The sequence below is a fragment of the Anopheles moucheti genome, chromosome 3 (assembly GCF_943734755.1).
Source record: "Anopheles moucheti chromosome 3, idAnoMoucSN_F20_07, whole genome shotgun sequence".
NCBI classification, from domain to species: domain Eukaryota; kingdom Metazoa; phylum Arthropoda; class Insecta; order Diptera; family Culicidae; genus Anopheles; species Anopheles moucheti.
Window position 1 is genome coordinate 69,577,646 of NC_069141.1, and position 22,983 is coordinate 69,600,628.

Below are 22,983 nucleotides of genomic sequence, written 5' to 3' on the forward strand. Positions count from 1 at the left end.
TCCCCCCCCAAACCCTCCCTTCACCATCGTTCATGATGATGATTTTATCTGATGTGTGTGTGTGTGTGTTTCCCATTTGTTTCACGATTTTTTGTTTACGATCTCGATAGAGTTGTGTTGTGTTTCTAGGGGGATTCTTAAATGTGTAGTGTGGATGTTGATAATTTACTAAGCTGTTTATCGTTATAAGTTTCTAGATGGAGGGGGCGGGAAGATTGGAAAGGAGGTGAAATGGGTGATACAGATGGGGAGGTGTTTTATTTTCATGGGATGCCATTTGTTTATTACCTTTTTTGTTTTGTTATCCTCTCTGACTCTCTTCTCTCTGTTTTCGCTAATAGTTAGTTGCTTCTTTTAATGCATTTATTGGTGAGTTTCCTTTTCTTGTTTGTTTTTCATTACTAATGAGAGTGTGATTGTGTGTGTCTGTGTATGAGTGTTTGAACAAGAATGAATGTCTGTCTGTGTGTATACGTGTGTAGGAGTGGGTTCTGTATGTGTGTGTTCACTTACGCTTGAATCGTTTCGTTAGTAATAGTAGGGTTACTTTCATGTTTTGTACACTTTTGATTAATTTTCTTGGGTTTGTTTTTTTTTTGTTTGTTTCTTCTTCCACAATCTTCTTGTATTTAAAATTTAGTATCATTAAATGTAACATGTTTCATTTCGTGTGTTGTGTGTACGCATGTGTGTTTGCTTTTTTTTTTGTTGTTTGCCTTATCCTTTCTTTAAATTGTTTTAGTTTTACTTTGCCCTTTCCTGCTTCTGTTATACCACTTTTTTCTCTTTCGTTTCCAGTTTTTGTTTTGTGTTTTTTTCCAATCACTTTCCCGTTTTTATTTTTTAATTTACCGCTACCGCGTGACGGCTCTACGTTCTAAAGCTTAGCAATAAACAAACGTCCTTCCCATTCGCCATTCCTTTCCCTAAATAAACTTTTCGCTTGCTTCTTGTTTTTGTTTCTGTCTAGGATGTGCCATTCTTACTGTCTTCACTGAACCTTCATACACACACCCGCACCTAGCTTTCACATCCATTGCTTCCAAGAAGAAGCAAACCCTCATCTTCTTTCTTCCGTAAAAAAAAACAGAGCACGCACGTCCCCGTGACGCTGGTAGCACACATACATACATAGTGTAACACATCTTGGTCAAGCACATTGTCCAACATAATCGTCAAACGTAAAACAAAAAAAATGTACGAGCCGGGAAAATATAAAACGAAACTGTGAAAGTTCTGTTTAGTGAAAGCGAAAAGCGAACAAAACGTGTGTTGTGGATCCGGTAAACCCTAGTGATCACATCTCGGAAGTGGGAATCCGACCAAGGACGAAATGAGATGCGTTCTCGCACAAATACGCAATAGCCACTATTGCGCAGTCACAAAAGATGAGGTTGAGCGTAAGTCGACCTGTACAGTCGAAACAATCGGTAAAAATGGCGCTGGTATTCTGGTAAAACTTGTTTGAAACCTTCAATAAACATCACTCACAGGTGATCATCACCTGAGAGTAACTTCTCGCGACACATTTGAAAACGATTTTCAAAGTCTGCGCATTGTGGAAGTTGCGATATAGACTCGAACTGTCGACATGATGTCCTAATTGTTTTGAGTCTCAAAATCAAAGTCCGTGAGTTTCTGCGCGATAAGAGTGGCGTTCCCATGCGCGGAAAGTTTTGGACAGTGGCAAAGCTGTGGTTATCGAAGAGGTGCAGAGGTAATACCACTGCGTGCTTGCAGCAACATTATCCAACATAAGCATCAAACGTAAAATATGCACGAACCCAAACAAAAAAAATAAAGCAAAACGTCACTTGCTGCGTTTGGTAAAGCGAAAAGGGAACAACGTGTCTTATGCCTTATGGATCCGGAAAACCCTAGTGATTACAGTATATATATATATATGTATTTATATAGTTACGTACTAATGGAGTTTTTTTGCACTAGTTACAGTACAAAATAGAAAACAGAATATAATACACAAGAAGCGCGGGAGATAATTTACGGTTATGAATAAAAATAATAATAAATAAACGCGCTTAAAACAGGAGCCGAGCGAGGGAGGCTAAACCAGGGCGCAACGAAACGGCGCCGGCATTGTTTACGGAGGTGGAGGGGGAAGTCTTTTGGTGGAAAATAAATAATTCCTTCTTATTATATAACAAAAAGTTCAATTGCCGACACTAACACCAAAAACACAGCGCACAGGACATGATTTCCTTTTCACTGTCCTGGCTACGGGAAGGAGAGCTATTGCTCCCTTGGCATGACAGGAACGTAATAGTTCTTTTTTTCACCCACGCACACACGCACACACACTCACACGGTACAAACAATGCAATTTTATTAATTTAACTGTACAATTGAACTTCTTCCCGTGCTGTGGAACCGTTACCAGTGCCAACGGGACCGAAGATCGTGCATTGCTTATTGCGTGTGTGTGTGTGTGTGTATGGGTGTGGTGGCTCGCATTAGAGGTCGTAGGAGGATGACTGAGGTTTGTGTTTTTCCCGGGATGTGAATAAAAATAAACAAAACGGAGGAAAAAAAATCCCAAACCAGGATAACGAACAACGTGCTCGACGAAACCCTTACTAGGATAATATTTGTTTTGCTTGCCTTTCTCTCGCTCTCTCTCTCTCTCTCCCTTTCGCGCGCGCGCGCTCTTTTTTCTTCCCCCTTTTACTGCGTGGTTAGTATGCCCCTCACTCCTGTTTTCACTACACTAAGAAGGACACTAAGCGTACACACACACTTACCAAGCACTCAAGGCTGGCGGTAAAGGTGGTAGCGTCGTGACAATGCGAGTACCTGATACGATAGATGCTGTGTCTTCGTGTGAGACCCGTTTTTCTTGCAATCCATTGCTATGTTTTTTTTTTTCCTGAAAAGCTGTACACTTAAACTAAAACCCTGGCCACTTAACAAACAAAAAGATCGGGGGAGGGGGGAAGGAAAAGGATTCGGCGCATGGTACATCAACCCGGTTTGAAAACCGATCGGAAAAATCTAAAAAAATAACAACGAACCACGAACCACATCCGCTTCCGAAAGCGCCGAGGGGCGGTGCTGTGGGTGGTTGTGGTGGTAAAGGGGTAGTGAGAGAAATAGGAAACGGGAAATGCCCACCCGCACACTACAACTGTATCGACTACATTAATTCTATGCTTCCTATCTCTTGCTCCTTACGCCCCACCTCTGCTCCGCTTCTTTCCCATCTGGATCGATTCTTCCCGTGTGCGCGATGCTGCGGGGGCCCTCTGCTTTCCATTGTGAGAGTAAGGTTACTTAATCGAACAGTGCTGCCAGAATGTCATCGCTGTTGGCATTGTTGCTGGAACCGCTCGACGGTGGCGTGTTCAGATCCGGCGGGTCCAGATAGGCAAGCAATTCCATCGGATCGCCGATACCGTTGTCCGGTAGTAGCTGTTGGGGAGAGAGAAAAGCAAACGATTGCAACCGATTAGTCTCATGGGGTGCTGCACATGCCAAGCGTGGTTTTGGGCAACATTTACGTTAAGATCATTGCCACCCTCGCCCTCAATAACGGCGGCCGGATCGAAGTTGAGATCTGCCGGCAGATCGACATCGGTGAGACCGGCCAGCGCATTCTGGTGGCTTTGCTGCTGGCCCATCATTGTGCCCAACGAGAGCAGATTTTGCTGCTGCTGCTGCATCATGCTCTGGGGCGAGTTCATCATGTTCTGTGGCGAGTTCATGAGACTCTGCGGTGAGTTCATGATGTTTGCCGCCGGGTTGTTCGGCCCGAGGCCAAGATTGGCGTGTTGCTGCTGTTGAGGTGAATGGAGCTGCATGTTGTTGTGACCGGCATGGCCAGGACTGTGGTTCATGTTGCCGCCCGAATTGCTACCGCCACCGTTCACGCTGTTACTGTTCGGTTGGCCAGTGCCGTTCGTGTTGCCGCCATTGCTGCCGGTGGACTGTTGTTGCGGGTTGGAGGAGTTGATGTCGTTCGCTGGTGGTACGCTCGGCGGTCCACCCGGTGTCATCGGATGCCCGGATGAGTTACCACCGCCCGGTGTGTGTGGTGTGTGCGGTGTGTGGGGCATCTGGAGGATGGTAAAACAGATGGATTATGCTCATGCTGACGTTCGTGTTGGAATTCTTCAAAATAATACTTACCTGATCATTTAAGGATTTCTCCATCGCGTTTAGTGGATCGAGCGAGTTAACCGAATCGCTCAGATGTGCCAATGGGTTACCACCGTGGAATTCACCCCCACCGGGTGTTCCCGGCCCGTTATTGCCCACGCTTCCTGGACCACCGGCCGCAGCGGGGTTCGTTCCCGGTTCCTGCTTGATGATGGGGTTTCCATAGGAATCGTACTGTGGTGTTCGATTGTAGCTAAAACGAAAACGAAGTAAATGCAACATTGTAGTCATCACCTCGTAGCCCCGGGGATCCGTAGCTTTCCGGCACGGTAACTTACTTTGATCCCATCATGCTACCACTAGCGATCGAGCTCATGTCCGGGCTCATGTAGGGGCTCATTGCATTCATGTTGTCCCAGGTTGGGAGCGAGGTGGATCCGGGTGACATCACCTTGTTGAAGTGTTTCGCATCACCACCGTCCGGGTCCGGTTTGATAACCGGAAGACCGGGTGTACCAGCGCCGCGTCCATTGCCACCACTCGGTTCGGATGGTACCGGGGGTTGTTGCTGCTGCTGTTGATGCTGCATCGGTGGTTGTTGATGCTGTGGATGTTGCTGTTGCTGCTGCTGCTGTGATGATTGTTGAGGGTTGAGACTACCTCCGATGTTGGGATTATTGAGACTGCCCGGTGGTTTGATTGCTCGCCAGTTTGCTTGCGCATCGATGATCACCTCCTCCGTATCCATACCGTTCGGGGTATTGGAGGAGTTGAGCGTGTTCAATATCGCCCACATGTACTGATCAATCTCGAGCCCTTCCGTTAGTGCCGGTTTACTGTGAATCGAAGGGTACGGAAAGGTTAATGTCGCGCTGTAGACAATACTGCAACGATAGTACAGTAATACTTACTTGCACACTGGACATCGCCAGTTGCCACGTTCACAGTTCAGCGCGAGATACGCTTCCAGGTCGAAACACTGGATGTGCTTACAGTCGTGACCTCGCGCTGGCAACGTTATCCGCTTGGAGGTTACTGTACACTTTAATGATACCTGTCGCAAATAGGAAATGAGTCGTTTAATGTAAGCACTTGCAAGCCGGAGTCGTCGAAGCACCATTACCTTTGCGGACGTTGCCGACGCTTCTGCCGCGAGTGGATCTTTGTCTGGGCCACCGCCGAGCGGTTGATTCGGGTTCGTTGTGTGACTCACGGCAAAGTTGCGCTTGATTTTGGCCACCGCCTGTTCGGCGGACAGTAGGTTACGCTTCAACAGCGTATGCAGCACGTGGTTTACCGATGGTCGATGTACCAGCTGTAGTACGAACAGATGCGACTGTAGAGGGCGAAACAGATGTCGTTAGCTGCGTGAAATCATTTCAAAGAAACAGTGAGGGACACTTACGCAGCAACAGGTGCTGACGGTGATTTGGATCGTGTTGCGGCCAGGTTGACAGACCTGCTTCAGGTAGAGCGGCCGATGAGTGTTCTTGTTGTCGCCCCGATCGATCTCGAGCGGGGTCGAGTTTGCGGACACCTGCACGCTCGCCGGCCAGTTTGTGTTCATCTGCCGGTCTTCGTGGTGGAAACACTTCAGCTGCAGTTCGAGATCCGGCCGGCACATGAGCGTGTTGTAGACGGTCGACTTCAGCTGGAACACGTGGTTGCTGACCGCGAGGTTATGCTCTAGCCGGAACGGTGGCAACAGGATGCCGTCTCGCACCGGGAATGTCAACCGCAGTTCTTCATCTTCTGGAAGGAAACGCAACAGTTAGAAACTCGATTTGCTTTGCCGGGGGGATGCTGGCTCCACAGGTCAACACTTACTCTGCGGCAGGTTGTTTGGCTTCACGTCCGGATTGGGGCTGATGTAGGGCGTCATGGAAGAGGCGGGCGTCAGTGGTGGTGTAGGATTGCCCGGTACCGGACTGTGCTGGAAGTTCATGCGAATGTCCGGCTGGTAGCCCTGCATGTTCTGGTAGCCCGTGTTGTAATACTGCTGCTGCTGTTGCTGCTGCTGCTGCTGTGCCTGCTGCTGCTGGTGCTGCTGGTGCTGTGAGTGATGTTGCTGCTGCTGTTGCTGATGGCCCATCAGTGGCCCGGGTCCACCGGGCGCCCCAACCGGCCCACCCACACCCACCCCGGGTCCACCGTACGGTGGCGTATTCTGGCGCTGCTGCATCATCGGAGGTCCGCCACGGTAGTTCGGTAGACCGATCGGCCCATGATGCCTCCCGTAGCCGGCGTTCGCTTGCATCGGTAGGGGAACGCCTGCGGCAGCTGCTGCGGCTGCTGCTGCCGCCGCCTGGTGCGGTGGGAATGGTCCACCCGCACCCGGCATGCCCTGTCCCTGGCCCATGCCGTACATGGACCGCTTCTGCGCCATCTGCATTTGGGGGTTCGGGTAGGGCGCCATCCGCCGAGGGTGCTGCGAGTATCCATTCGCCATACCCTGCATCTTGGACATCGGTGACATCTGGTTCATCTGGCTGAGCGGATTCATGCCGCCCATCTGTGCCGCCGCCATACCGTTCATACCGCCGGCACCACCCGGTCCCATCTGGCCACCGCCGGCACCGCCCATCCCCATGCCCATGTTCATCATCTGTGCCATCGGGTTCATCTGCTGATGGTGCCTTCCGTACCCACCACCACCCGCACCACCATTACCACCGCCGGTACCGGTGACACCGCCGCCCCCACCACCACCACCTCCCATCTGATTCATGCCCGGCATGCCGCCGGTTGCGCCGCCACCCATGCCGACGCCCGCTCCGGACCCCATTTGACTCATTGGTCCCATACCGCCGGCACCACCATTTCCACCACCCATCTGGTTCATGCCATTCATCTGGCCACCCATAACGCCCATTTGGTTCATGCCGTTCATCTGATTCCACGACGACTGCGAATGCATCGCCATGTTGTTCATCTGGAACAAAAAATGGAAAGGAAAATGATTAGTTTGGGAGATTCGCTTGCGATGTTTCGGTGGAAGTGCTGCTACCTGTGGATTATAGCCGACGTCCATGTTGCCCTGCTGTCCGCCGGCCGCTGCCACCATACTTTGACTGTTGAAACCTTGCTGTTGATGCGCACCGGCAGCTGCCCTTCCAGTCGTTCCAGCTGCCGATCGCTGTTGCTGGGTTGTGGCTGCCTGGAGTTGGCGTTCCTGCTTAGCGTACGCTTTCTGGGCCTGTTGTTGCTGCTTCACGTCCAGGTATCCGGAGGCAGCCTCCGGATGCAGTGTCCCTCGATGATAATCTGCTGATGGTCGAATGAGTTGCGATTAGTGCGTGTCCTGGCGTTTAAACGCAGTAGAAAAGTGACGAACGTATTGCATAACTGCAGGCGTTTATTTCCCCCATGAAGGTATGCAACCCGCAATACAGAACTATCCTTATTGGTAGATTGTTTGTCTCTTTTCACTCGAACCATAACATACCGTGATGGGGATTCTGCAACTGTTGATAGTGATGCTGTTGATGATGTTGTTGCTGCTGCTGGTGCTGCTGCTGCTGCTGCTGCTGTTGAATGTCGGGATAGCCTCCAATGTAAGGAGATCGACGATCACCCAATGTTGGAGCCCCTAGGGAGCCCCCCTGGGCACTCATATCTCAGCCATTGCTGTAAAGGACAAGCACAAAACCGGGCAAAGATGAGTAAGGAGGAGGCGTGATGACATCGTTACGCTGACGTCATTGCGATATACAACAGCACGGTTCGGTACGGGGTTTCGCTTTGGCTCTGCTTTTCCGTCACACCGTACAGGATGTCTGGCCATGTTGCCGTCGGAGGTTAATTTTAGTCGTGGGAGTGTTGCTGCTGTGCAAAGACAGTGTTCGAATGGAATAGGATGTGGATGAGTGTGCGTGGGACGGTCGTGTAGGAAAGCTATCCGCGGGATGGATCAATGGATGACGGGAAGTGAATGGTGCTCGTGAGGGCTACGACGTTAGGTCCGAAAGCGTGGGCGCCTGAAGTACGTAAATGTCAAAGGACTTCGTCGAAGGTTTATTTGTATTAACGAGAAAGGGATGAGCAAGGCAAGGAATAACGCTCTATCAATTCTACGTCATTGTTGAAGTGATTTTTATCGCTGTTGATAACCGTTGCTTCAGGAGATGATGGAAAATTCCCGCTGGACACTCACCTGGAACGAAAGGAAAAACAAAGCAGCTATTAGAATTCATGATTTTGCGTTAAAATAATTTCCGAAACTAGCAGCAATAATGGGTATTGCTTCAAGGCGTCCAAAAATTGAAACATCATCCTGTTTGAATTCTCCGAACGGTACTTATTAACAATTGCCTACCAGCCCAATGAGCGAAGAGCAGACAGCATAAACAACTTCCATCTATTAATACCGCGCAGTGCAGTGCGCCCATTCGCGTACTTGACTCTTTACCCCCCTTCCAAAACCACCACACCATCCGGCCACACTCAGAGGTCCAACAATCAGGTGGCAAAAATCAACACAAAAATATTTCCGCTGGTACATAATGTGTGTGTGTTTGCCTTGTTTGGAGCAGAGAACCGAAACTGCGGCGGACAGTGGTAGAGTTAGGTGGGGCGTTCTGTAAACGATTTAACACAACCGATTATCCAAAACGCATACACACGCACCTCCCCCCAAATACTGCGCGTGAAGGGTGGGAAAATGCAAACCACCGAGAGAACGGGGTGGAAAAGTGTCCCGAGAGACGCTTGATCTGAGTTGCGAGTGTTTTTTTTTTGCTTGCTCTCCTTGTTGTTTTCCTTTTTCGATTGCCTTTTCTGTTGTTTTGCTGCTGTCTTATTTTCCATGTCCATCCACTCGGTTGGAAGACACGCAAATGATGATGCTAATGTACGAATTTTAGTGGAATAAAATGTGAAAACTCTCACACACGGTAGAAAGAAATTCAGATTCAGCACTACAACAACAACAACAACAACAACAAAACACACACACACTTTTCACTTGCGAGAACCGGAAAATCCGCGCACGAGGGGGACGGCGGATGTGTGTATTGGGATTGGATAAATAATTTGGCAGCGGGCGCGCATGGTTTAGCGCGCGCTGGTGGTGCTTGCTTGCTGCTTTTGGTTGCCTGCTCGCGAAAAAACCCCCCCCACCCCCCACCCCCTCCCCTGCGCCACGGTTCCACAACCCCAGCCCGCCCCCAGCTGCCCCCGATATGCGGTGAGGGAATATTATTTATAAATTAAATCGAGATCGGGCGCTACTATTTTCCGCGTCCAATTTGTACGCGACCAGCGCGCAGCAAAAAGGCAGGAAACCGTATCGGGAGGCGGCGGCAAGGTAATGAGGGTTTTCCTTTTTCCGCGTTTGCGTTCCGCTTTTGTGGGGCGGTTCGTTCATGAAATTAATTCAGGTTAAAACGTGCCGCCCTGGTCCCAGCGACCGCAGCCGAAAACCCCCACACGGCACAGCAGCCGGGGGCAGGGAGCGGACAGTGAGCGAGCGCAAGCAACGCTGTTGATGGCGTTGATGATGGCGCTGATGACGCCGATGAATGAGGTCAGTGGGAAAAGGGGGAGAGGAGGAGGAGGAGGAGGAGGGGGATGGCAGTTCCCACCACTGTCATGACTTCCGGTTGTCGGTTGTCTCCCTTATCGCAATGAGCGAACATTTCGATAGTTTCCAGTCGAATGGACACAAACACAGATACGCGGGAGTGGATTGAAACGTGCCAGTAATGAGGCGTGTGAAAACGCAGTGCAGGCTTTAAATTTAGCACTTTGTTTAAAGAAAAAAAACAGTTCAATTCTTTGCTTCAACACAATTTAAACCAATCTTCTATACATTCGATTAACGGTGACAGGATCGGGGGGGAGTTACGGGGAAGGAATGAAGTTACGCTGATAATCGTTATCAATGGTTTAGATTTTACGCATTAAAGTGCTTTGATGCGCTTTGGGAAGCAGAGATTGAAGATAGGTTGGGTGGAAATGTAATGGAAACCTGTTTTTGTGGTTCTGGTGAGATGTTGATGATTTTTTTCTTAATCTCTTCATTACTTACATTTGATTGTTGCAATGTATTGCTCTTAACTTATTTTTTTTTTGTTACTTTGGTTTTCTTTACTTTTTTAACAGTCTTTTTTCTGTTCTTACTTTTATTTATTTTGGTTAATATTACATTTCATCTATTTTGTTATTTTGTTTTCTTTTTATACCTGTTACATACTTTTTTTAAATGTTATTTTTCCTTTTTTTTCTTATTGTATGATCATTTATATGTTTTATTTTATTTAAAAGACACTTCTTAATTTTTCATTATATTTTGCACAAATATTGTGCAGTAGCGTAAAGTCGTATTCAGGGTAACAGTATCATTTTAGGTAACATATGTTTACACCACGAAACTCTAATAAACTTCCAACTCAGTATAATGATAACAATATTAATAGCACAATTAAAATTCGACCAATCCGATCGTCATCACCTGACCGAGTTGAAAAAATAGCTACGAGAGCTACAAAAAGGAACAGGACAATATGTGTTGCACAACAAACACAAAAATGGCGACCGATAAGCACATACACACCAACAGAACAAAAGCCCATGGGGGAAGAGAAGTGAAAAAAAAGAAAGAATGAAGAACAAACCAAACAAAACATTTCCGAGCAAATAAACAAAATACAAAAAAAAATAAAACACACACACACAGAAAAAAAGACAATGTTAAACACACCGACAAAATTTGACCCGGGAGGGGGGGGGGGGGGGGGAGGGTAGGGGATGTAGTATATTTATTTAATAGTATTCGATGACTGTTGCATCGTTTTCCATGTCTCTCTCTCTCTCTGCTTCCCTTAAACACACTCACACGCGTGGCCTTTATTGCTTACTTTGCCCTGTGGCCGGTTCCGGTCCGTTTGCGTGGTAAAGCGCCCGCTAATGGGTGGCGGCCTGTGACACACAGGTGGCGGCCACGCGGCTGGTAACTACAGCATTAAAATTGGGTTGCGATGCAATGAACAGTAAATCGCATATGACAATTATCCGCTTTACCGAAGTCATTCATCGCTGCCGAGTGGAACTGATTACCGGTCCCGGAACGACCCCCTATTGGGGAGGTTTGTTTGATTGGAGGCAGGGGGGTGTTTGGTGCGAATTTTCCAGCATTATGAATGCTGGATGTTTCCGCTGCTTTGCAATGTTTTAATCAATGTATCAATAATGCAGATTCCTGCCCCATTGGGACGAACCTCGTGTTTATCACGAGAGCAAATCGATAGACAATGTAAGGACAATAACAGGAGGGAGAAAAAAAAATTCAAACAATCGAAGCATTATAAAATCATATCAAATATTAACAAACAAAAGCATAGAAAAGGTAGTATTTAAACAGCATGAACCCCAACGAGGTACGTTCGATGATAAATTGTCATAGAGTTTTAATTAAAATTCGCACCCCTAATTTAGTGTAAATAAAATTCAACACCCAATCCAATCCCTCCACAAGGGAAAAAACAAAGAGTTGGTTTGGTGTAGTGTTTGCTGCGTTTAGAGAAGCCGCAAAATTAAAATTAGATTATGATTTACGGGGCACCCACATATTTCGTAACAGAAACCGCCCTCCACACCCCATCCTCGGCAATGGTAAGTGTGTATGTATATTTGTGGTCTACAAATGGCCACCCGAGTGGAAACAAATGTGTCTGTGCTGTGCTTGTTTTTATTATGATTGTATTACACCATTAGAATTGAATTGGGGAGGTCAAACAAAAAAACAACAACGACAACGGTATTTGATTTAATATAACTCTCTCTAACCATAACCAGCTGGTTGGAGGTTCTTCGCTGACTGCTCTCCGCACAACCCTAACCACATATGCCACACGGTGTGATGTGTTTTAAAGGGGAAAAAAAACGACAGAAAAAAGGCTCTGAAAGCACATAAATCCAAACGCGCGCGCGGGCCCAGTCACAATACGTTAGTTAATTTATCATTATGCTGCACTGACCCAGCCCGATAAAGCGTTAAATAGTTACCGTTGTAAACACACACACGGGGGGGGGGGGGGGGGGGGGACGACACCGCGGGTTGGAAAACAGACGGATGGCAAACGCTTCCCACGGGCCCGCGGGACACCACATGGAAACATATTGAACGTGTTGGGAGGGAAAAACGGATGGTTAAAAATCACAATCATACCCGTCGGGGGTTCGGCCAGGGAAGTCACAAAGGGTTTTCAATCTATCTCCCATTTTCCCAACCCCCCCAAATGGGGGGGAGGTCTTCTCCCCACCAGGAATTTAATTCCCCACTGTTGGTGCGTTAAAGGACACAAGTGTGAGTCCTGTGTGTGAGTCCTGCCGCCCACGAATCGACTCACCCGGTCGATAGGTTCGGTCGAAACGGAGGAGATCAGGTGACACGATTGTAATGTAATTTAATGTTGGAAAATGTTAATTATAAATTATACATTATTCGCCTCATTCGGTACACAATCCCCCGTGTCAAGGGGACACGCGAGGGAGGGGTGTCGCGGAACGGTGTGGTGCGTTTGGTTTTGACATTAATATGATACGAATTCCAGGCCTTCCAGGTGGCGGCACTGGTGGTGGAAAGTCAAATGCATATCACCCCGCACGGTGTGTCACAACCGCCAAACCCGCGTGTCGACGCTTTATTGACCAGCCACCAGGATGGACAACTGGACAGCGCCGATATGCGCAAGTTGGCGTTCGTTTGCTCGATTCTGGCGTGGAGATGGAGGACCTTTTTTTGTTGCATAAAAGCGCAGACGTGTGGAAAATTTCGCACCCAACACTTTCCCCCCCGCAATGTTTTCCATCGGTGGTTTTATTTTGCTGTTTTCCTCCCTTGTTTTGCTGTTGTTGATTTTGGTGCTGCAACACCTGAAAAACAGTGCACCTATTTTGATTAATTTGAAAATTCATCAGCTCTGTTCGCACAACCCGCCCGGACTGCTCGCGGTGGGCTTGTTGTTGCTATTATGTGTCTGTAATTTTGCATTAAAACAAACATTAGGTTGCAATTTGGGGGCAAAGCGTTGGTGGTGGTTCGTTTGAACTGTTTATCAGGCCAAAGTGTTCCCTTAATTGACGATATTCGATACACGTAGTACGAAGGATTGACCATTGTAGTTGGAGTTTGCTATGGAAAACATTAACACTAAAGCCAATAATATAAACGAGAACTGGGTACTGGATGAACTTGTTATTACAATGTTCGCCTGATCGATTAATTTTTTCTACGATTTGGTGCAATTTGATAACTCAAGTTTAATGCGTTTCGTAACATTGTTCTTCGGGTTTCAGGTTGTTGGGGGAAATGGGATAGGTAAGTATCATCGAGCAACTTCGATGCATAACTGGTTACTACTTTTCGGGGTGCTTTTGATCCACTAACTCTACAATCTGCTCTCACATTCTCAAGATCTCTATAATATCTCTTCTCGGCTTCTGTCACTGTTTCTTGACGAGTTCGTTCACATAATTTTCTCATCCACCTCCAAGTCCAAGGATTTTACCAGTGAAACAATCTCCACCATCACTATCGAACCGAAGTATCGGGTTCCTCTTTTTCAAAGGTCTTTTCAGTAACAACTAAATTGTTTCTTCAATTAAGAGGTTAAGGAGCTCTTCATTGCAACACTACACCTGGTCAATATTTTAAAAATTATTGACGACGATATTAACGGAGGTCCTTCCAGATTCTTTGTTAATCCAAGAACACTCATATATTCGGACAATCGAATCATTGTATTTTGCTATTTTTAAAATATAATTTATCGTTTTACGCTCACACAACATTTAATCAAAAATAAAACGTGTCATTTTAAGAAGAAATATAATTAAAGATTCACTGATTTCACGCCTCTATACGTAATTCAATTTGTTTCGAATGGTTTCACAGGCAACGAAAAAATGGGGCTTCTACTTAAGAAAATTAATCTCAACATTAATTGGAACAGATAATTAAAAATACAAACACATCATACATGCACGTGCAACAAGTAACAGCCAAATTCAAACTCAGCCCCCCTACCCACCAGTTTTGGTTGTGTTACTTGTTGTTTCTCATCAAAAACCAGACACGGGTACGGGGTTTTCCGGATGCCGAAATGTGTTGATTTCCCTACGGGAGCATGTGCTACCGGTAATTGCACACAACGTGTCGCACACCGAAAAGGGGTTTCGGCCGCACGCACCACGTCCTGGAGGGCGCAAAAGCGAATGACTGTACTTAACCATTCCCACCAAACCATTCGCAGCAACCATTTTGACCGATCAGCTAAATCAACCATCGTTCCATGCGCGCGGAATGAAATGGCGTTGCCTACTGAGCGACGCGGGTGGGTGTCATTTTTATTATTTCAATTTTGGTCCACCCGCAACACCCATCATCAACCGTGCATCGCCTTCACAAACGCATCCGCTTTTCGCCTTTTTGCGTCGCAGCAGCCGCAGGGTGAGTTTGTTGTTGTGGTGGTCGGGAGAGGCCGATAAAATATCTCCAATATCGTTGCGAGCCGTACACCAGTCCCATCCATCCATCAATTCCGTTTATCATTTCCTTCTCGCTTTCTCTCTCTCTCTCTGTCTGTGGCAAGCGACAGAAGCGAAGAATACAATCAACATCAACGCCACCACCATCGGTCCTTCGCATCATCGGAAATGGAATAATAGTGAGTGAGGAAAGCAAAACAAGAACCAACACAAAAAGGCAGAAAACGGTTTCCTTCATCAAACCAACCACCCACCCACCCACTCGAAACCCATATCGCCGTGCACGTGCGTGCGATATTGCGTAGTGCACCAATACGGGCACCAATACGGTACAAACACAGGCACATACATACCCTCACTTTCCATTGGGCGACGAAGGCCACTTCGGGTCCACTTTTTTTTTGTTCCTACCCTCCGGGGACACACAACACAGCGGCCGGTATGGTTTCACATTATCTTTGATTATATCCTTGATCCCATTTTTCCGCACTCGAATGTATTTTCCCTTCGGTTTTGTTGCCTTCTCGGAAAGTCATCCCACCCCCCCGTCCTGGACCGTTCTGCGTTCTCACCGTCTGCCCACCACGGCAAACGGCAAAAGGACATTCAGGTCTAAAGCTACTTCGTCCCTTTTCTTCATCCCTTCCCCGAACCCCACATACCTCTCCTTCTTCCCCTCCTCCCAAAATCGGTCGTTCGGTAATCTTTTCCTCAATTCGTGGAAATGCGCGGAAAAACACTCCTTGGGCACACGCCAGTGATTTCAGGCTACACTCGTTCCCGATGGTAAAGCTCGCCTTAACGAGGTTTATAAAGGCAGCAGTGTATTAGTACGCGTGAGGTGAGCAGTTGAGGAGCTCACGCTAGTGAGAGCAATGGTGCCCCGTGTGTGCTCACCATTTCCACCCTGTCCGATTTTGTCGGTTAATAACGACATAAATATGGTTCCAAAACAATGTACCTAAGCGATCTGCTTGCGTACCAATACAAACAACCAGAACCACAAACACACACACATCGTGTGTCGGACTATAAAACATAAACACACTTACACAATCGTGCGTCATCTTCTCGCTCTGGCCTCCTGCTGGTCGCACAACACAACGGGCCGAGAAAGGCCGAGAAATCGAGACACAAAAGCCGAACAAACATATTTAATGCCGCGTGTTTTCCACACTCTCCCCCTTTTCCCTCCCCGTTTTCTTTTATCCCCTTTGTTAGTGCCATCACACGCATCAAGGGGATGCAAAATTGAAAGGGACGATCAGAAAGGACGAGACGATTTCCGCTCACCTACTCACGCTCTCTTTCTCGCATTCGCGTACAAAACAGTGAGTTACTCACAACCTTTTCTCCTTCCATGGGGAAATAGGGTAATATTTTCCACCCCTATCGAATGGGGAAAAAACCGTAGCAACCCTTGGAGCGAGAAGAGAGCTGTCAGTTGTCAATATCCTTACCGGAACTCACTCGGTATTGTGCTGGTGTTAGTGTGTTCCGTGTGTTTTGAAGTTTGCAAACTCGAACCAGCACTTCCGTCCCCGTTATGTTGTGGCTCTGTTCACACACCAACCACACTGGCCTATGTAGTTGGATGCGTTCCAACGCTTTTGGCTGTGTTTATTTTACCCCTTCTGTTCTGTCATCTTCCCCATCCCTTCGCCCTCCCCCCTTTTACCCATCAACCATCCCCCTGGTGGTGGTAAGGTTGCGTTGCAAATCACCGAAGATTATCCGGTAGTAATGTCGGAAATTGAGAAGCATATTGGAGAGTAGGGTGCCGAATTGTTGAAGTGAGCATTGGTACATGCATGTAACAACCACTCTCGGGTCTCATTTAATCGGATGAACTCGATTATTTATTGTTGCGCGAGAAATATTTGCTCCGCAGCGGAGACGTGGCCTGCCGGATAGAACGAGGGCGTTCTGTTGTGCGCGAGTGCTTGAGTGCCCACTTCAGGGGCACCGTTTAGTGATTGCGATTCTGAACCACCTTTTGATGCGATTAAGACTATCGAATGATGCGAACCTATCGAAACCGATTAGAAGCCGTTACATAGGTGAGTAGATGGGTCTAGGATAATTATAATGCTATCGTAACGTAGTATCGGTTTCGATTAGAATAAATAATTTACATCACACTTCCCCAGCATCGAGCAGCGCGCACCCGTAAACAAATAGTACCATAATACCCTTCGGTTCAACAGTTTCAAACCAACCTTTTCCTTCCTGCTTGTACACCATACTACTGCACGGGGCGGCGGTGGGGTTTCAAACGCCAAAAACGAACCTTGCGGCAAACGGATCCGTTCCATTAGGCAACAAAACAAACCCCGGAGTGGGGAAGAAGGAATAGAAACACGGGGAAATACAAATCAATTTTTATTCAACCAACACTCTCCCAACATTTTGTGTCTGGTCGGGGGGTGGCTAAATCTGTTGACAACTGTCACCGCTACTGGCAGGAGTTATGAAAGTCTATATTCGTCATCATGCACCGATGACGAGAAAAAAAAAAGAGAAGGGAACGACAACCAAAGCCGTACCATTGTCGATGTGCGTCCGATATGCGGACGCGCTTTTTTGTCCTCATACTTGTCCGCTCGTGATTATAGTAATGATGGATGGATGGTTTCTGCTCCTGCCTATTCAACTTGCTGGATGCTTCGATTCCGGTGTTGGTTTAAGGAAAAGGAAAACTCTTCACAAATCATTGCTTGTTGCGGTTCGTACCGGTTTGTATGTGTACGTATTTGACCATTATCGACCGATGGTACTGTGACGAAGACAATAGCTAGAATGATATCAATCAGTTTCCGTACGGTTATCGTTCTTATCTGATCAAGTTAAAATGTTACAAAAAAAATCAACTTCATACGGTAAAGGATAATTTTGTGATGTAAATTGCATAACTTTGGGCGTTTTACTAAATGCGCCTAAAAGTATGCATTTAGCATCACAAACCATAATCAATCATGGTGGGACAAGCGTTGGGTTGTTCATTTTGCGCCTTTACGCAGAATTGCTTTACTTGAGCCACAAAGGAACTTAACATTCTTAATGATGGGGGTAAGATTGATTATTTGTATGTGTTTAGTGCACAAACTTTGCACTTCACCTAATACATTTCCCTACCATTCCGCTTGGGACAAAATAGAGAGCATAACCCGGTGTGACATGACGACTCACTTCACGATTAGCCTAGCGCTACCCTACAGCGCTAGCGTACCGTACGTATGTGTGTGCGTCTGTATATTCTTGCATTTCCCTTCGGAATAATTTCATCGGTTATGTCGAACATGTGTGTATTGATTTACCGCACCGGTTGGTGGTTGTCTTGGACGCGCGGCACGGTAAGCAACCACGCAAGGGAGCAACACATTCTGCGCAACCATTTGCCCAATTTTCCGGAGGGCCACTTCCCGTCGTTGCTGATGTACGAGCGGCATTTCGGGTCGTACCCGGTCGTCACACGCATACCATTAATGCGACCAACGTTTCGCAACGATCACTCAGGCAGGGTGAGCCTTTAATAGGAAGGCAATAATGAGACACGGATGTGAGCAAGAGCGAGAGCGAGAGCGAGAGAGAAAGAGAGAGAATGGAAGGGAAGGTTACGATAAAGCCTCCTCTTAAGGGGTGGACATGTTTCGTTCTTTATTATCTCACCCTTCTCATTCTCACCCTTCATTACTCACCCGCTTTTCTCACACCATAAATGCTCCCGCGCTCGTTGGGAAATGGTTCGCAAGTTTAGGCGGGGGCTGGTTGGGCTAGTTGGGTTGGGGGCTTCAGCATTTCTCAACACCAGCACCACCAGTCCCTGTTGCTGGCGGCGGCGGCGGCGGCACGGTTTCGAAACGCTACGGTGTGTGTTGTAGTCCGGTAGTGCTCTTAGCAGCCCCATTCCCAACTAACCATTGTTCGGCGATGATTTAAGTGTCCTTTCCCCGGAGTGGTAGTAAATGCGACGCGTCGCACCGTAAGCGTCGGGGACGGATACACACAGACACACACACACACACCAACCCTCCCGCGTCGTGTCTTCTCAATCGGCCATATTTGACCGCTTTTTTCCACGAAGGACGAACCACCCCCCACTCCCCACCCGGTTTGTGTCCTTGTGTCGATTTTTCTTCATTCGTCGCCTGCGGGGCCCTCCCGGCTCCCATGGGGCAATCGATGAAAATTTTCTAATTTTCCAAACCGATTTCCACCGATTAGTTGGCCGGTTGAATCCCGCAAAGAACGTCGGTCGGTGTCGAGTGCGCGAGAGCCCGAGAGACACCCCGGCGGAATGGGATGATTAATTGAATCGTGCCGGTTCGTGTTCCCGCCACATGCTTCGGGGTTCACCGGTTTGCCAAACAAAAAAAAAAAAAAAAAGGGGGAAAGATGGAAAACCGATGAAAGATAATGTTGAACTTTTCTCGGGTATCTTGTTTCAACGTTTGATGCCCTTTTCGGTGGTTTGTTGTTTCATTGTTTTTATTGGTTTGGTTAATTTATCTCGTAAGGTCACACGGGCGCGGCCGTGAGGATGGGACGAATAAAATGATTTTGACGAGCAAATTTAACATGGCGGTTGTACCATTGAACGGGAGGAGAGATTTTGTTTTGTTTTAAGGTTGTTAGCTTCCAGTTGTGAGGTCATTTATATGGCTTTTAATATTTTCGTTAATGTTTTAAGTATTTTTTATTATTATATATAAGTATTATTGTGTTATAAGATTTATTTAATAAGAAAATCATTTAATAAAACACAAAGGAACTGTCCTTGCGAAGCCACAAAAGTGAATGTTTTAATTTATTTTACGAATCATTGCGCTGCCGTCTCCACGGGTTCTTGTGTTATAAAATAAGTGTAATGAAAGCATTTGCTCCTTTATCCTCTTTCCCCCCTCCCATTCGGGCTTGTTTGATACAAATTGCATGTTTTTTTTTTAACAAGTACCGGTTCCATTCTTCGGAATGGGCAAAGACGAAGGTTACATCATAATGGGATGAAATTACTCTTCCACGGTGACCGTAAAGTTAGCCGGAATGGTCCGAGTTTTCATCATTAATTACCGAAGAAGGTCCTGCCGGTTAGGTTTTGTTTATTTGTCTGTTCTGGCGATGAAGGTGGGGGTTTTTTTTGGGCGTTCTACTGTCTGTACTGGGGGGGGGGAAATAAATGTGCAGCATGATGGTATTTTTTGCTGGCTCCATTTTTCTCCCTTACAGTCTCATTCTCGTTCCTGTGACATAATGTAATCATCAGTTAAAATTCTTCCTGCCAAATGGGGTTTCTGCTTCCAATTGTGACCCCTTGAGCTCAGACAAGGAGAAAGATTTTTGTAAACATCCCTTAAATTTTAACCATTTTTTCCCCACTTAAGTTACTTAAGAGAAATTTTTTAATGCAAAAAAGGAAAAAAAAACACATAATGAATTCGAAACAAGATTAAAGAAGAAAATCTATAAACATTTTATGTCTTCACTGCTTGCCGCGAGAAGAAAAACGAGGGTGAGCAGGACGCAAAGCAGAAACGCTTAAAACCCTTTTCGGTAAATCAAATGAAAATGGGTTTTTTTGTGTGTGTGCAGAACTCGTATTTTACCTCAACCATTGGCTTCGCAGTTCCTTTTCCCTCGTTGGTGCGTTTGTGCAGGAGAATTGTAAAGAACATATTTGACCCCTTTTTTTGTTGTTGCTTCACACTGCTCCGCTGTCACACGTCCTGTGAGGAATTCCCATTTTGCAGCATGGGTTTGCTTTACGGGGTTGGGCTGAAACAGTGAGAGCGACCAGTGCGAAAGGCGGTAAATCAAAGGACACCAACACCACACCGCTACACTTGCTGCCGTCTGAGCGTTGTGTTAATAACAATTACGACCCCGACAGTACAGTGCGCAGTACAAACGGCGTCACAAGCCACAAAGTAACAATAAATATTGCAGACACTTGAGGCATTGGTGTCCTGGCAGCGGGACGGAAGATGTTCGATGGGTGGCGATCGAAATCCGTAGCCGTAGCATGACTCATGCTTGCCCTCCCCCCCGGTGACTAATCTTCTGAAGTCCACCCCTTACCCTCTTACATCACGGCGAATCGAGTTTATCCACTATTATCAGTGCTCGAGGCATAACTTATCGCCCACAACTCTGATTCATTGTTCGCTCTATTTGTCTCTTTGTGTCAGAGTTGGTATTGTGCAGGGAGAGAACCTCGAATCTGATTCCTTCTGTACCAGTGGCAAACGGCATTGAAATGATACCTTAACAAGCGGTTAACAAGATAATTTTGTGTTACGAATTGCATACCTTCAGGGGCTTAGAGCGCAAATTCAAAACAGCACGACGCTCGAAACTATGCAATTTGCATTACAAATGCATGCGCTCATAACGCTTTTATTAAGAGTTTGTTCGTCTTCGCTCATAAGACATTGCACCTGGGTGGCTGATGTAAGCGAGCCGCGGGGTTTCAAACACCCCTGCGTCCCGACATAACACGCAGCTCCTTTCGCAACCACACTGTGTGCGCAAACAGCAAGGGCGACTTGTGGCCGATATTGACGAAGACGAAGACGACATTTATCATGCTTCCCTCCATGCACACCACCCACAGCACCGGGAGAAAGCGAGTTGCGAAGGAAACCATAAGGACGCACAGGACACGATGGCGACGCACCGAAAAGGGTCACACACTCTCACAAGACACCGTCGTCTCGAGAGCATGACGACGATACGTCCCCCTTACGTCCGGCCGAATGCCAAACTGAACCCCCATGGCGCCTGGCCTTTTTAGCTATTCCATATCATCACTTCCCCCAATTTGAGGATTCTATTTCCAAACCACAGTGGTAAACACACAGCTTCAAACCCATACAGGCGCACGTATGCAGACCACACCGTAACGCTTACGGAGGGGCGTGCGAGTTGGTACACAGTTGGGGTTTTCGATTAAGTAAATTTGAGGTTTCTAGAAACTCCGACCGAAATACCCATTTGCCGGTAGGAAGATATCAAAGCGAGCGCCGTCATCGAACGCAATTCGGTATAAAATGTGCTTTGGTGCGAAATTTTCCGGCTAAATAGGACCCGGTGTAATCAGCGGCGGATCAAACGGTAGGCGGAGTAGGTGGTCGCCTAGGGCCTCGCCGTGTTGGGGGCCCCAAAAAATTTGTGCCGGTTGTGCGATTTTTGAAAATTTTACAACAAAGTTAATTTATAGTAAAACAACTAATTTACAAGGTAAAAAATTTCTCAAAAATATCTTCCTTGGTTATATAAAACATTTGTTTCTATGTGATAAATTAAATGCAGAGAAGAATATTGACTTAGTGACTTTAAAGTATAAACGAAATTGTACCAGGACCAGGACACTAATTTTCCCGTTGGTCGTGAAAAATTTCTTCGAAAACTATCTGTTTCCGAATGTATAATACCAGGAGAGCATCCACGGAAGAGGAGGCACCTAGTACAGCAAATTTGGTCGAAAACCGCCGAAAGGTATGCAATGTTTAAACACTAACTTTCCCGTTGGTCGTGAAAAATTTCTTCGAAAACTACCAGTTTCCGAATTTAAAGTACCAGGAGAGCATGCACGGAAGAGGTAGCTCCTGGTACTGCGCCGTAAGGTATGCAATGTTTATACACTAACTTTGCAACCAACTTGCAACGCAATGCGCCGTAAGGTATGCAATATTTATACACTAACCTTGCAACCAACTTGCAATGCAAGTTTGGTGCATGCAAGAAACTTGCAGCAAGATGGCGCCCAACTTCGTACTTGCATGCAAACTTGCATGCAAGTTCTTGCAAGCAAATTCTTGCTTGTTCTTGTATGCAAGTTCTTGCATGCAAACTTGCATGCAAACTTGCATGCAAACTTGCATGTAAATTCTTGCATGCAAACTTGCATGCAAAGTTGCATACAAACTTGCATGCAAACTTGCATGCAAGTTTGCATGCAAGAATTTGCTTGCCAGAACTTGCATGCAAGTTTGCATGCAAGCTTGCATGCAAGTTTGTTGCATGCAAGTACGAAGTTGGACGCCATCTTGCGCGCCATCTTGCTGCAAGTTTCTTGCATGCACCAAACTTGCATTGCAAGTTGGTTGCAAGGTTAGTGTATAAACATTGCATACCTTACGGCGCATTGCGTTGCAAGTTGGTTGCAAAGTTAGTGTATAAACATTGCATACCTTATGGCGCAGTACCAGGAGCTACCTCTTCCGTGCATGCTCTCCTGGTACTTTAAATTCGGAAACTGGTAGTTTTCGAAGAAATTTTTCACGAAAAACGGGAAAGTTAGTGTTTAAACATTACATACCTTTCGGCGGTTTTCAAGCAAAATTGCTGTACTATGTGCTACCTCTTCCGTGGATGCAATCTGGG

The 22,983-nt window shown here is 46.7% G+C and overlaps 1 protein-coding gene across 1 annotated transcript in view; it reads right to left on the reverse strand.

Moving 5' to 3' along the window:
* Nucleotides 1-574: 574 nt before the first annotated feature.
* LOC128305544 (zinc finger MIZ domain-containing protein 1) overlaps nucleotides 575-22,983 on the reverse strand; it is a 115,757-nt gene continuing 93,348 nt past the window's right edge. The window contains exons 2-11 of the mRNA XM_053043040.1: nucleotides 7,559-7,740; nucleotides 7,121-7,380; nucleotides 5,941-7,045; nucleotides 5,519-5,865; nucleotides 5,237-5,449; nucleotides 5,025-5,167; nucleotides 4,452-4,949; nucleotides 4,144-4,366; nucleotides 3,516-4,070; nucleotides 575-3,426 (exon numbers count right to left, since the gene is read on the reverse strand). Of these exons, the coding sequence (XP_052899000.1) occupies nucleotides 3,289-3,426; nucleotides 3,516-4,070; nucleotides 4,144-4,366; nucleotides 4,452-4,949; nucleotides 5,025-5,167; nucleotides 5,237-5,449; nucleotides 5,519-5,865; nucleotides 5,941-7,045; nucleotides 7,121-7,380; nucleotides 7,559-7,727 (3,651 nt within the window). The 5' untranslated portion in view covers nucleotides 7,728-7,740 and the 3' untranslated portion in view covers nucleotides 575-3,288. The remainder of the gene's footprint in view (nucleotides 3,427-3,515; nucleotides 4,071-4,143; nucleotides 4,367-4,451; nucleotides 4,950-5,024; nucleotides 5,168-5,236; nucleotides 5,450-5,518; nucleotides 5,866-5,940; nucleotides 7,046-7,120; nucleotides 7,381-7,558; nucleotides 7,741-22,983) is intronic.